Source organism: Cyprinus carpio, chromosome A19, assembly GCF_018340385.1.
Source record: "Cyprinus carpio isolate SPL01 chromosome A19, ASM1834038v1, whole genome shotgun sequence".
Lineage (NCBI taxonomy): Eukaryota > Metazoa > Chordata > Actinopteri > Cypriniformes > Cyprinidae > Cyprinus > Cyprinus carpio.
In genome coordinates this window covers 4,862,797-4,876,250 of record NC_056590.1, presented here as the reverse complement: position 1 = coordinate 4,876,250, position 13,454 = coordinate 4,862,797, and the positions used below count along the sequence as shown (strand labels likewise).

The 13,454-nt window shown below is 36.9% G+C and overlaps 1 protein-coding gene across 1 annotated transcript in view; it reads right to left on the bottom strand.

The window, feature by feature from the left end:
• Positions 1 to 13,454, bottom strand: part of LOC122148743 (NADH dehydrogenase [ubiquinone] 1 beta subcomplex subunit 9-like) — a 146,127-nt gene that overhangs the window by 113,148 nt on the left and 19,525 nt on the right. Inside the window, exon 2 of the mRNA XM_042776123.1 lies at positions 12,786 to 12,899. Within this exon, the coding sequence (XP_042632057.1) occupies positions 12,786 to 12,899 (114 nt within the window). The remainder of the gene's footprint in view (positions 1 to 12,785; positions 12,900 to 13,454) is intronic.

The window sequence follows — 13,454 nt, the reverse complement described above, 5'->3', positions numbered from 1 at the left end:
ATGACTGCACGCGTTGATGCAGCGGTGATTTATCTCTGGTCTTTCTCACTGTTCTCTGGCCAGACATCAATTATTAATGAGCCCTGACCCGCTAATAATAAGATATGTTGGTTTAGCTTGTCAGTGTGAATTCAATTAATTTATTTATTAGTATTTTTAACCGATTTAAAAGTGAAACTAAGCAAGACTCCTCCCTCTCAGTCCCGGGAATTGCTCCTGTAGAGGCGCAATTTCTCTCAGACAATGGAAGTCTCAGCACACATACACTCATCACACGGAGTCAAAAATCCATATTTAAATCAAAATAGCGGACTTCCTGTTGGTTGTAGCTTATGACTGTGAATTAGAAAGTTGTCCGTATTGATAAGAACAATATATGTACCGAGTTTGGTGTCTGGTGGTGACATGTTATCTGCTTCAAAATCAACAGAAAATAATGCTCAAGTTTGACATGTTGCCATGGCAACAATATTATAGATATTAATATCCCCTCAATAGTTTTGTATCGGCCGTGTTTTGACATTATTCTGATGAAGTTTGAAGCAAATTGAGTAAAAATATGATGCTGAATTCAAAGCATTTTTAAAATGACACACTTCCTGGTGCCAGTTGGTGGCGCTATAACTTTGACTCCTAATAGTTACATATATGTGATCGGCTCATACATCGAACAAATCAATGAAGTTTGATGAAAATCAGAAAATGTATGTGGATGTTATTAGACATTTCCTGCTTGTCATTTTTTGCCCTAATTTCAACGCCTCGCCACGGCCAAACCGTTCGAGATATCAAAAATCCCCTGGCAATTTTGCATCCCCAATGTCTTGAGATCATGTTCACTGAGTTTCGAGGCAAACAGCTAGAAAACCTCAGAGGAGTATATCAAATTCCAGAGCATGCACTTTTTAAACAGCCCTGAATAGCCAACTTCCTGTTGGGCGGAGCCTATTGCATGAAAAGCGTAAGTTGTTCGGCTCAATGAAATCTATAAGTGTACAGAGTTTCATATAAATACATGCAAGTATGTGTGAGCTATACTTCAAGATTTCTGACTGTGTTCCAGGGGGCGCCGTAGAGCCACTGTGCCACGCCCGGATCCCAGCCTCTGCGGCGTCCTAACTATCATTAATACTTATATGTGTTTTGAGTTTCATGAAATTCTATGTATGTTATCTGCCTCAAAATCACCAGAGAAGAATATTCAGGTTTGACATGTTGCCATGGCAACAATATCATAGTTATCAATATCCCCTCAACAGTTTTATATCGGCCATGTTTTGTCATTATTCTGATTAAGTTTGAAGCAAATTGAGTAAAAATACGATGCTGAATTCAAAGCATTTTGAAAATGACACACTTCCTGCTGCCAGTTGGTGGCGCTATAACTTTGGATCCTAATAGTCACATCAGTGTGATCAGCATCATTAAACGAACAAACCCCTGAAGTTGGATCAAGATCAGAAAATGTATGTGGATGTTATTAGACACTTCCTGTTTCTCATTTTTCGCCCTAATTTCAACGCCTCGCCAAGGAGAAAACCGTTTTCGAGATATCAAAAATCCCCTGGCAATTTTGCATCCCCAATGTCTTGAGATCATGTTCAGCCGAGTTTCGAGGCATACAGTTGAAATTCCTCAGAGGAGTATTTCAAATTCCAGAGCATGGTGTGTTTTTCACAAAACCCTAAATAGCCGACTTCCTGTTGGGCGGAGCTTATGACATGCAGTGCGAAAGTTGTTTGGTTTGATGAGATCTACATGTGTACCGAGTTTCATATGTATACGTACAAGTATGCATGATATATGGCCCTCAATATTCCAGGGGGGGCGCTGTGGAGCCCCTGTGCCACGCCCGTGTATCTGTCTCTGCCCAGTCCTAATGGCCGCAGGTTCCAGTGTGTGTGCCAATTTTCAAGACTTTTTAAGCATGTTAAGGGCCCCAAAAGCCCCCGAGACGTTAGAAAAAAATAATAATAATAATAAAAAAATAATCCTAAGGAAAACAATAGGGCTCTTCGCCCTCCAGGCTTGAGCCCTAATAAGAATAATCCTTAGGAAAATAATAGGGCCCTGCGCCCATTGGCTCGGGCCCTAATAATAATAATCTAATGCAAAAACTCGCGGACGTTGACAATATTGCTCTGATAAAAGGGCTCACTCTCACACTAGCTCCGCTTTTGTTCGCACTAATTCAATGCGCTCTAGCTCGAAGATTTTGTATAGAAGCACAACGTTTTTTTGAGTCAGAGATGAAGTATGACATGTCTGCTATCTAGTGGAGGGGAGGTCGAACGAAATTTGACATCCTATTTGACAAAATCGGCCGTTTTATTCAGTGCCGCATCTTGTCGAGTAAACTCGACCGTGGCGCCTAGAGGGTTAAAACATGTTGGCACAGTTGCTTGGGTGAGGGACAGTTTGAAAATGTCTGTGAAGAACCCTGCAAGCTGCTCTGCACATGCTCTAAGCACACATCCAGGAATGCTGTCCGGGCCGGCAGCCTTGTGTGCGTTGATCCGGCTCAATGCAGTGTGGACATCTGTGGAGGTGAGTTTGAGAGGTTAGTGATCTGCTGAGTGTGTGATTTTGGTGGCTGTCTCCTTGCTGTCGCTGTTGAAGCGAGCATAAAAGTCATTTAGCTCGTTAAGGAAGGAGATGTCCGTGACTGTTGGAGTGGAGTTGCTTGACTTGTAGTCACTGATGACCTGGATGCCCTGCCACATGCATCGGGGGTCAGAGTTGGAAAAGTGTTCATCTACCTTCAGCTTGTAGCAGTACTTGGCCTTTTTGATGCCCCTTTTCAGGTTAGCCCTGGATTTACTGTAGGCCTGAGTGTCATCTGACCTGAAGGCATTGTTGCGGGCTTTCAGCAGAATTCGCACCTCCTTGTTCATCCATGGCTTCTGATTAGGGTATGTGGTTATCTGTTTTTCTGTTGTAACACTGTCAATGGTGGTGTTGATGTAAGTCAGTACAGAGGAGGTATAGATGTCAATGTCCGTGTGAGAGCCACAGGCAGCATACTCCAGTCAGTGTGTTGAAACCTGTCCTGAAGTAAAGCGTCTGCTCCAGTTGGCGACACTTTGATGGACCTCACTGATGGCTTCACATGGTTGATGAGGGATGAATACTTAGGGGTGAGAAAACAAAGAAAGGTGATCAGACTGTCCGAGGTGGGGGCGGGGGGTCGCGATGTAAGCTCCATCAATGTTTGTGTAAACATGATCCAAATTTTTTTTCTCCTCTGGTGTGGCGGGAAACATGCTGATGAAATTTGGGGAGCACTGTCTTTAATTTGCAGCGATTAAAATCACCCGCGACAATAAAAGCAGCCTCCGGGTGAGCAGTCTGTTGTTCACTAATGGCTGCATGAAGTTCGTTCAAAGCAAGCTTGGCATTAGCATCCGGTGGAATATAGACTGCAGTTTTTATGGTGGAAGTGAACTCCACCATAATATTTTTATATATATATATATATATATATATATATATATACAAACAAATATGAACTGCTAAACATGTTTTTTAAGAACACAAGTGATGATAAATATAATAATCATGTTAGAAACAATGCTTTTCTTTCACTTAATCAAAAAACAAATCTCTTTTCAAAATTAATAATAATAATAATAATAATAATAATAATAATAATAATAATAATAATAATAAATGTTTTTTTGAATAGCAAATCAGAATATTGGAATGATTTCTGAAGGATCGTGTGACTGGAGTAATGATGCTAAAAATTCAGCTTTGAAAGTCAGCTTTGATTGTTCCTAATAAACTGTTTAACTGCACTCGCAAGTGAATCTCAAGTTATTTTGTGGGATAATTAAAAAAATTCTAAATAAACTACAAACAAAAATATATACATTTATTTTGTCCTCACATTCTTTATTGTAACTCTTCCCTCTCAGTCACACACCTAGCTGAAAGACTCATTATGCAGCCCATTATGCGGGACTTTGTCTTCTCAGGTGTGAATCGCACAAATATTCATGGTCAATCACGCATACTTGCATATGCCCTTTCGAAACAAAAAGTGTCTTAGAAAATTTAAATCAATCTATTGTTTTCTGTGAGTGAGTAAACAAGATGATTTTCACATCATTTTGAAGCAAAAATTATAGGCTACAAGGTCCATGTTTGACAGTATTGTGAACAAATGTTCTGTATGTGTTTTATGACCTTATTTCAGTGACTTCAAAATTGTAGTTTTTTACTAACCACACATAAACGTTGTTTTCTCAAAAACACAATCATGTACATACATGCTATTTACATATTATTGTAGCCCAGTTTGTACTGAATGCAGTGTTATTAGTCTTTAGCCATGTATATGTTTATAAGCAACTGAAAAAAAGCACAAAAGTCAGGGGATGGCAAAACTTCTCCAGGCCCCCAAAACCCCTTAGACCCCAGAGGGTTAATCATGAATTACAGCAGGAATATGTGTCAAAGCAGTTATTAACACACTGAGCAACTATTGTCATGTGTCTAAATAATATTTACATATACATTTAAATAGTTCATTAATCATTTACTTACACATTCTTAATGATCTTATGAACCACTGACAACTCCTAAATAACTGGTTTGTAAATAAAGTAATATTTTAGAAATTATAAATTGATCATTAAAAAAGTATGAAAATACAATGATTGAACATTATAGATATGCTCAAGAACAAAACATTTATAGCTGTATTTATAAACTGCTTACTAATGTCTATTAAATGGGTGCAATTATGCCTTTTCACTTTTTTCAACTTTAGTTAGTCTGTAATGTTGCGGTTTCAGCATAAAAAAAAGACCTGCAAAGTTACAAAGCTCAAAGTCCAACTCAAAAGGAGATGTTTTATTAAAGAACGAACGAATCGACGAATGGGACGAGACTTGGTTGAGCTGCAGTAGAGAGGGTAACGAGTGTGATATATTCCTTAATGACGAAGGATTCCCTCATATTCAGGTGTGCAGAATTATTAGGCATTTTTTTCTTTTACTGTTAAAAACAGGTGGAGAAGAAAAGACAAACGTTAACTGCAAAATAATTAAAAATTAAAGTGAAGAATTAGGGGAGAAACCATCAGGAAGCATTTAGTCTCCAGCACCACTATTTTCCAGAAATGCAACTTTCCTGGAGTCTCCAGAATTACAAGGTGTCAGGTTTCTGAGAGACGTTGCTTGGATTAAAAATCATAAAAAAATGACCTTCACTTAATTAGAATAACATGAAGTGTAGTGAAAATACTGTATATTAAGACTTTTTTTTTTTTTTTAAGATAGGCTTTATGGACAGATACGCTTTGAGTGACACTTGAAGAACCAGCACCACATCACCTTGTACCACTGTTTGAAGAATTTATCTTCCGGAATCTGTCAGTAAGTTTTAGGAGTTAATTTTTTATTCCATCTCCTATCCTGAAAAGTCTGTCTTGCAGAAATGAATAAAAATTAATCTTCACATTAAAAGTATGGGTTCGGCGCCGACTGATGTTAGTTTTGGGGTATTTTCTCCTGATAACCCTGAAAAGAACTTAAATTACACTTTCAGTTTTGATCGTACAGATAAGTGCAATACATCAATCGAATCTGTAAAGGGTCTACTTTTTTTTTGTATACAGACATAATAACAACAAAACTTTGTGCACTTATAAAATAAAGATAACAAACAAGGAGTGCTGTCTGCAGCCTTTGTCTGCGCTGATCTTCAGATACAAATGCGTCATTAAAATGAACTGTAACTCTGTGAATACTCAACGAGAGAGACATGAGAGAGATATCTATAGAAAGCCTGACAGGTCTACTTTTAAACTAAACAAGTGCTGCTGAAAACAAATATTCTGTGATAAAGTAATCCATATGAAAACAACGCGATGTCCGTTTTTCTGCGTCTCCCTTCATTATCTTCTAATGCGACCACGCCCCCGCGCCCGAGCGCGCGCTTTTGAGATTCAAATGTTTCACTGAAGCGCGCGCGGTTTTGAATACGCCCACACCAACAGAAGACAACGCAGCGAGACTGTTCTTCAAGTTTTTATTATTTTACTGTTTGCTTCGCGATGAGAGGAATAAGACATAATTCACCCCAAAAAGATGTGATGTGGTTGAGGATTTTGAGATTTGGATTTCCTCAGAAAAAAAGAATGAAGCACTTTATTCAGCAGAGTTCCATAAACATGAGTAAGTCTCTTTTATTTATTTATATACTTGTACTAGTTTCACATAACGTGTAAACATTTTACTAGTTAGACTTTTTCCAAAGACTTTTTCCAAACTATAATTCCTGACTAAATGTATAATCAAGTGAAATATTATGAAGTTTCAATAACAATATACACTACTATACCATTCAAAAGCTTGATGTAAATAATATAAATGTAACAATAAATGTAACTGTAACAAATGTAACAATCATTGCTGTTCTTTCAATTTATCCCCCCTAAAAAACCTAAAAAAAAAATATTCTCAGCTCTTTTCAACATTAATAATAATAATAATAATAATAATAATAATAATAATGATAATAATAATAACAATAAATGTTTTTTTTTGTAGAAAATAAGCGTGTTAAAAGGATTTCTGAAGGATTGTGTGACTGGAGTAATGATGCAAAAAAATTCAGTTTTGAAAGTCAACTTTGATTTTTTTCCTAATAAACTGTTTAACTGCACTCACAAGTGAATATTAAATTATGTTGTGGGATAATTAAATATATTCTAAATAAACTACAAACATAAAATTATATAGATTTATTTTGTCCTCACATTCTTTCTTGTAACTCATCCCTCTCAGTGACACAGCTGACTGAATGGCTCATTATGCAGCTCATTATGCAGGCCTTTTGTCTTCTCAGGTGTGAATTCATGATAGTTGACGCCTACTCGCATATGACTTTTACCAACAAAAAGTGTCTTAGAAAATTTAAATCAATATATTGTTTTCTGTAAGTGAGTAAACAAGATGATTTTCACATCATTTAGAAAAAAAAAATTCTAGGCTACAAGCTCCAGTTCTCAAAAATTCCTGGGAACCAATTTTCTGTATGTGTTTTATTGCCTTATTCAAGTGATTTAACATTTTTAGTTTTTCACTAACCACGCATAACATTTTTTTTTTCTCAAAAACACAATCATGTACATACATGCTGCTCACATATTATTATAGCCTAGTTTGTGCTGATTACAGTGAGATTAGACTTTAGCCATTTAGATTAGGGGTCGACCGATTATCGGCGTGGCCGATTATCGGCGCCGATATTAAGCATTTTTATTGTTATCGGCATCGGCCATTTTCAAAACCGATTTGCTGATAAAACCATTTTATTTTGAAATGCGCGATCTGGCACTGATCCAGCCACCTCAGTCAGAGCGCACCGCTCTGTGGCCTAGACTAAGGCCCCGCCCATCGTCCGTCTGATTTTGTTGGGAGTCACGAGCCTGGCCAATCAATACGGCTGGCGCGGCTGGAAAATGTTCGCGCTCTCACACCGAAAGCACAGGAGCTGCTCCCTTCAGTGATCATCATCACACATCAATAAGTTATCTCTCGAAGGTAAGAATGCAGTAAACGTTCCTGAAGTTGCAATAATAAATCACTACACTGAAGTTGCAAAGCACCTAAATATAATCGATTTATGATGACAAGCCCCGTTGTGTTTTTACTGTGAATTCCCGGTCAATGTCCGTCATTGCAGTGATATGCTTTAACGGATCATCGCATCAGTGCTGAGATAGTGAAACTAAAACCTGCTTCTCTCACCATTCGGCCAACTTAACGTTATATTGTGAATAGATTATCAACACGAATGAATTCACTCACTTCTGCTGCGGTTTTTTTTTTTTTGTGTTGTTCACATAGCTTCACTGAACAGGGTCCGTTCCGTTAGGGCTCTTAGTCAAAAAAATTGAGCATATTTCGAGAAATATTGCTTTATTCTAACATGATTGCAAAATAATTTATCATACAGATTCAGAATAACCATTATGCAATTTTGAAGAGCTGAAAGGGCATCAAGCGCGAGCTCTGACGCCCTGACGCGACGCGAGCTCCCTATTCCTGATTTAGTTATCTCCGCGGCCGCGCTCTCTCATTTGACTAGGGGTGCAATTTGCCGGGGGGGGATGGGGGGATTTCGCCCCTTCTGGTCTATGCATCCCTGCCTCTGCTGAATAACTTTTATCCCCGGTGGGGATAAAAACATCATGCAAACCCGCTCTGACGTCCCGATCTGAATCAAATGATTCGCGATACGCGATCCGATTGAAGCGCATCGAAACAGTGAATCATTTTGCGACGCAATGGTTTAACTGATTCGGAGTTTCAAAAAGCTCCGTTTGCGATTGAATTGTTTTTCTGGATTGAATTTTTTTTTTGAGTAATGGTGGACATTAAATCATTACAATTAATAGGCCTAACGTAGGCTTACAATGTTTTTATTAAACTGAGATCACACTAAATACAATTTCCGTCGTATTAAAAACATTTCATAAAATTTTTCAAAAGCATCCCCCCTTCTGTTTATTTCACACAAATCGCACCCTGCTAATAACCCTATGCTAATAACGTAATTGTCAATAATCTCACATTGCACGTTTCTGGATGACGCTGTCCTGTATACTTCCTAGTTTGTATCGCCGTGATAAACAGTCTAAAAATAAATAAAAAAACACTATTACAATATGGGTTGTATGTGATTTTAATGGAATTCTGGGTTGCAAATAAAATGCTAAATATAACACACACACACACACACACACACACACATACACACACATATATATATATATATATATATATATATATATATATATATATATATATATCTATATATATATATATATATATATAGATATAGATTACATTTATTTTCCATTATTTGTTCATTTGTTGCTGTTTAAATTTGCTTTAAGTTTTACTTAGTTTACAGAATGCTGCTGATGGATGCTCCCAGCACTTTTTATGTTTGTTGTTATTATTAATATTAATGTTGTTATTATGAACAGTTCTCAGAATTAAAGATGTGTTAAAATAATTTAAAGAGAGTCTTTGTTAGAGGCATTTTTATTCTTAATTTTGACATTAATTTTCATTTTTACACTACACACATATCGGTTAAAAATATTGGTTATCGGTCTCCTTGATCTGTAATAATCGGTATCGGCATCGGCCCTGAAAAATGCATATCGGTCGATCCCTAATTTAGATATTTTATAAGAAACTGCAAAAAAAGCACAAATGTCAGGGCATTGACAAAATTTAGCCTCTCCAGGACCCGAAAAAGCTTTACTCTTAGTCGCACGGCATGGATGCTCAAAACTCTTCAGGCCCCAAAACTACCCTCCCACGATAGACTCCAGAGGGGTAATTCTTAATTCTTTGCAGTAACGTGTGTCTTCTCCACCTGTATTTTTTTGGCCCTTGCTGTCCATTAGATTCAGCAAATTTTTTGGTCCAATGGTCATGTCTTAACTTTGCAATTTCTGTATTCATGCATATTATGTGTATTTTGTTAAAATGTTAGTTTAGAATTTCTCATGGGGATTTAATAATTTTTAACTTTTCAGTCTGAGTTATTAAGATCGGTTTGGAATTGGTAAATGTGCTTAAAATGTGCATTGGCATTAAAACATCTACAATGAAAACAAGGGTTCATTATTTGTTAACATTAGGCCTTAAATGCATAATACTGGAACCGAAACAACATTGCTAAATAATTTTCACAGAATTTATTAAACTGTTAGCCAGCCTTGGACCCCCCATTAGACTGGGAGCTGAATTTGTACAGCTGAAAAGCCTCATGTCGGAGCCCTTATACTTCCTGTTAAAATAGCACAGTCCTACTACCAGCGGATTTTGGTGTGTTCCGCGACAAGACACGCGAAGGCAGCTTTGGACAAGGGTAAGTCTTAACTTTGCAATTTCTGTATTGCATGTGTTTAGAATATTTCTCCATGGGCAGAATTTAATAATTTTTAACTTTTCAGTCTGGGTTATTAAGAATGTTTGGAATCTGGTTCCAGTAAAATGTGCTTGGAAAACCTAAGGGGTCTCATTTGTTACATTAGTAATGCATTAACTAACATGAACTAACATGAAACAATATATTTTTCACAGAATTTATTAATCCTGTTTAGCCAGCACCCCCCCCAAAATTATATGGGAGCTCACAGCTGAAAGGCCCTACCTACTTAAAAATTGTAACCAGTTCCATTACTCCAGATTTTGGTTGTAAACCCCCCCCCCCCCCCCCCCCCCTTTTGCTCAACCAGAAAATAGCTCAAAAATATTAGAAGTTATACACTGAAGTGCCTTGAAAATATTTTCTACCACACTGAATTTTTTATTTTTATTTTATTTGATTATAAAAATACATGAAATCAGTCCTGGAGCAATCTAGAAAATTAATGGGTTGAAAGTCAAATGTCTCGAGTTTATATTTCAAATCTGAAGATACCATGAAAAATGAGATTCCTGCAACCATTTTTCTGAGACTGTGTCTAGTCTGATTTGCACTCAAATAGATGGTAATCATGCAGGTACAGGGCACATTCAACATAAACACACACATATATAAAAAAATGTTGATGAAAAGAAAAAAGAAAAAGGCGATCGCTAAGTTCCGCCTCCATCAGATGACAGGTGCGTTAGAGCGCGCATCACGAGAGCACACAAATTCAAATAAACAATCTTCCGCCTATCTTTCACTTTTTTTTTTGGTGGATCATCTCATTCTGTTTGTGACACTGTACGCTACAAAACCACACCCTTTTTTTTACTACCAAGATGCAGTTTCTGAGCGCGGTTATTCCATAACGGACACTGAAATGTAAACAAAGGAATTTTCATCCATATTACAACGTTATTGCTTCATTGGACTAAACGTGCTCCATGAGATTTAGTTCAGTGGACCCTTACCTTCCTAACTAAACTGGGATTTACAGCTGTGGATGTGTTTATGACTCGTTATTACAACGAATCTGGTATGTTCTGCTTTTTAATCTCCATGTTTTGATGTGTACTGCTTACACAAATCTAGCATATACATTTTTTATAAGCTTTCCATTGAAAAACAGCGATCTGTCGTCGATGCTTGAGGCTTAGATCTTTATAATGATATATAGTTAGTCAAGATTAAATTTGTCCCATTTCATTTAATCTATTCGTAAACATTGACATGTGCAAACAAGGAGAATTCAGTGCACCCACGTCCTGGTGAAAGTTAAGAGGTTAATGTTTGTTGATGTTAGTTCACAGGGCATTAACTAATGTTAACAGATAAAACAATTTTTTTAATGTTTAAGTTTTGAATATTAACTGACATTGCTATATAATTATTGTTCATGTTAATTAATATAGTTAATATTACTAAATGAAACCTTATTGTAAAGTTTTACTAAAGTTATATATATTGTTATGTGTATGTGATTTCACAGTCTTGATGGTTTGGATTAACCCTTTAATTGCCGTATCCCTTAAAACCTGACTGCCAGAGGGTTACTGTAAATGCATGTGCCCGCTGGGCACAGTTTTCCTGATGCCACTGGGGTGGCATTTGCACTGATGGCTTGGGCCCATCATCGTTGCTTGCAGCTATATTTATTTATTATTTTATATATTATTTTACACGTGACGTCGCAGGTAGCGGAGAGTGCAAAGTGGCGATTGCAAGTGCATCGTAATGAAAATGAAATATACTTTATTGTCCCCTAGTAGGGAAAATTTGGAGTAGACGCCAACGCTCTAACATCACCTGGTACACACACAATATATACAATGGATATCCATCCAAAAAACACATGCACATAAAAAAATAAGTGTCAATGCTCTAGATTTAGCAACTTAATAAATACAGGCAAAAACAAGTTTTTAAAATTCAAAATTTTGAACTGTTCAACGGTTTAAAACGGGTAATTTAGTTTATTTTTTCTTGTCTTAACCACCTGGCTACTGTTGTAAAATGTTGAGAGTTTCAAAAAAAAAGTAACCAATAAATAGAACAAAATATAAAATAAAGACTGCAAGTGATGTCACTAGCGGAAGCTCAAGTGTCTGAGAGTGCATGTCAGAGAATGCAAGTCTGAGAGTGTAAGTGTAAGTCTGCAGCCAGACCCTTCTTGTCTGCGTCGCTCAGCTCCTACACAAGTTCAAACCGCAGGCTGTAAGTAAAACTGCATAAACTTTCTGTGTTTTGTTGGTAAGTGCTTGTGACTCTTCGTTCCACCCTAGGCAGGCCTCCAGGCAATATGAAGGATACAACACTACTATATAGGTACTCAAGATAAACATGCGATTGGCCAAACCAGTGTGTGTTAAGTCCCCTTTAAAATACAGTCTACCAAAGGGTGTTCAGTTTTTAAATTGTTCATTGCTTGCAGACATGATTACCTTATTGATTGACAGGAATTTTAGTTTGCAAGTAAAGCTGCAAATTCCTCCCTCAACCTTAGCTGCCTTCATAATAATCATCTGATATGTAACACATGGTTGAATAATCACTGCACTGCAAAAAAATATTAATCTATTAGCAAGAGCACTTATCTTCCAAACAAAAAGTTGCATTATAATGGCGTGAAGCATGCTCAAGCCTAGAAAGCTAAGTGCAACGGGAGTGCAGATTTCATGGTGACTTAAAGGACATACAAATTGATTTCAGTTGCTGTTGAAAAATTAGTTGATCTCATTTAATCTTCCATTAGTGTGACGACAGTCTCATTCAGCTACCTTGAAAGCAAAGCATCAGGTTTAATGTGTAAAAAGGCCAAAGAAAGCCATGATCATGCTTACCTCTCTATCCCAGCTCTGAACCCGCAGCTTTTTCCACTGTTCCCTCTTAGCAAAGTAATCAGGGTACATGGCTTTCTCTGAGGGATGCCAATGATCAAGACACCATTCAGGAGCCTAGAAAAGAAGAAATGCAAGTGTACAGGTAATTAATAAATGAAAATGACATTACATAGCAAATGTTGTATCTTGTGTTTTTTTTGTTTTTTTAATATGTTATTTATTAGCTCCACCCGACTGACTGTCAACAAATTTGGTCCAAATAATGCCAAAACTCTGACAAAAATGTAAAACTGCAAAAGGATTATTGATGTTAAATATTGTTTCCATGATAACACATCCATTTTTTTTTTTTTTAAGAAGCACTTAATATCCTTAATTTCCAGAAAAAAAAAAAAAAAAAAAAAACTAATTGAATAGAAATGCAGTGCATGAAACGGTAAAGCACAGTATCTCTAATGAACATTTACATACATTTTATCTATCTATCTATAGCTATATTAACCAGAACACAGTGGGATTTGCATTAATCTTTCCCTGTAACATTCAACGCTATTAAACCTAATTTTGTGCAGTACGAGTAAATGGAGAGCAATTAAGTGCTTGCAGGAGTCAGATTTGACTGATCATGGGTAGAAAGGAGGGATGACCTACAAGACCATGGTGGAGGAT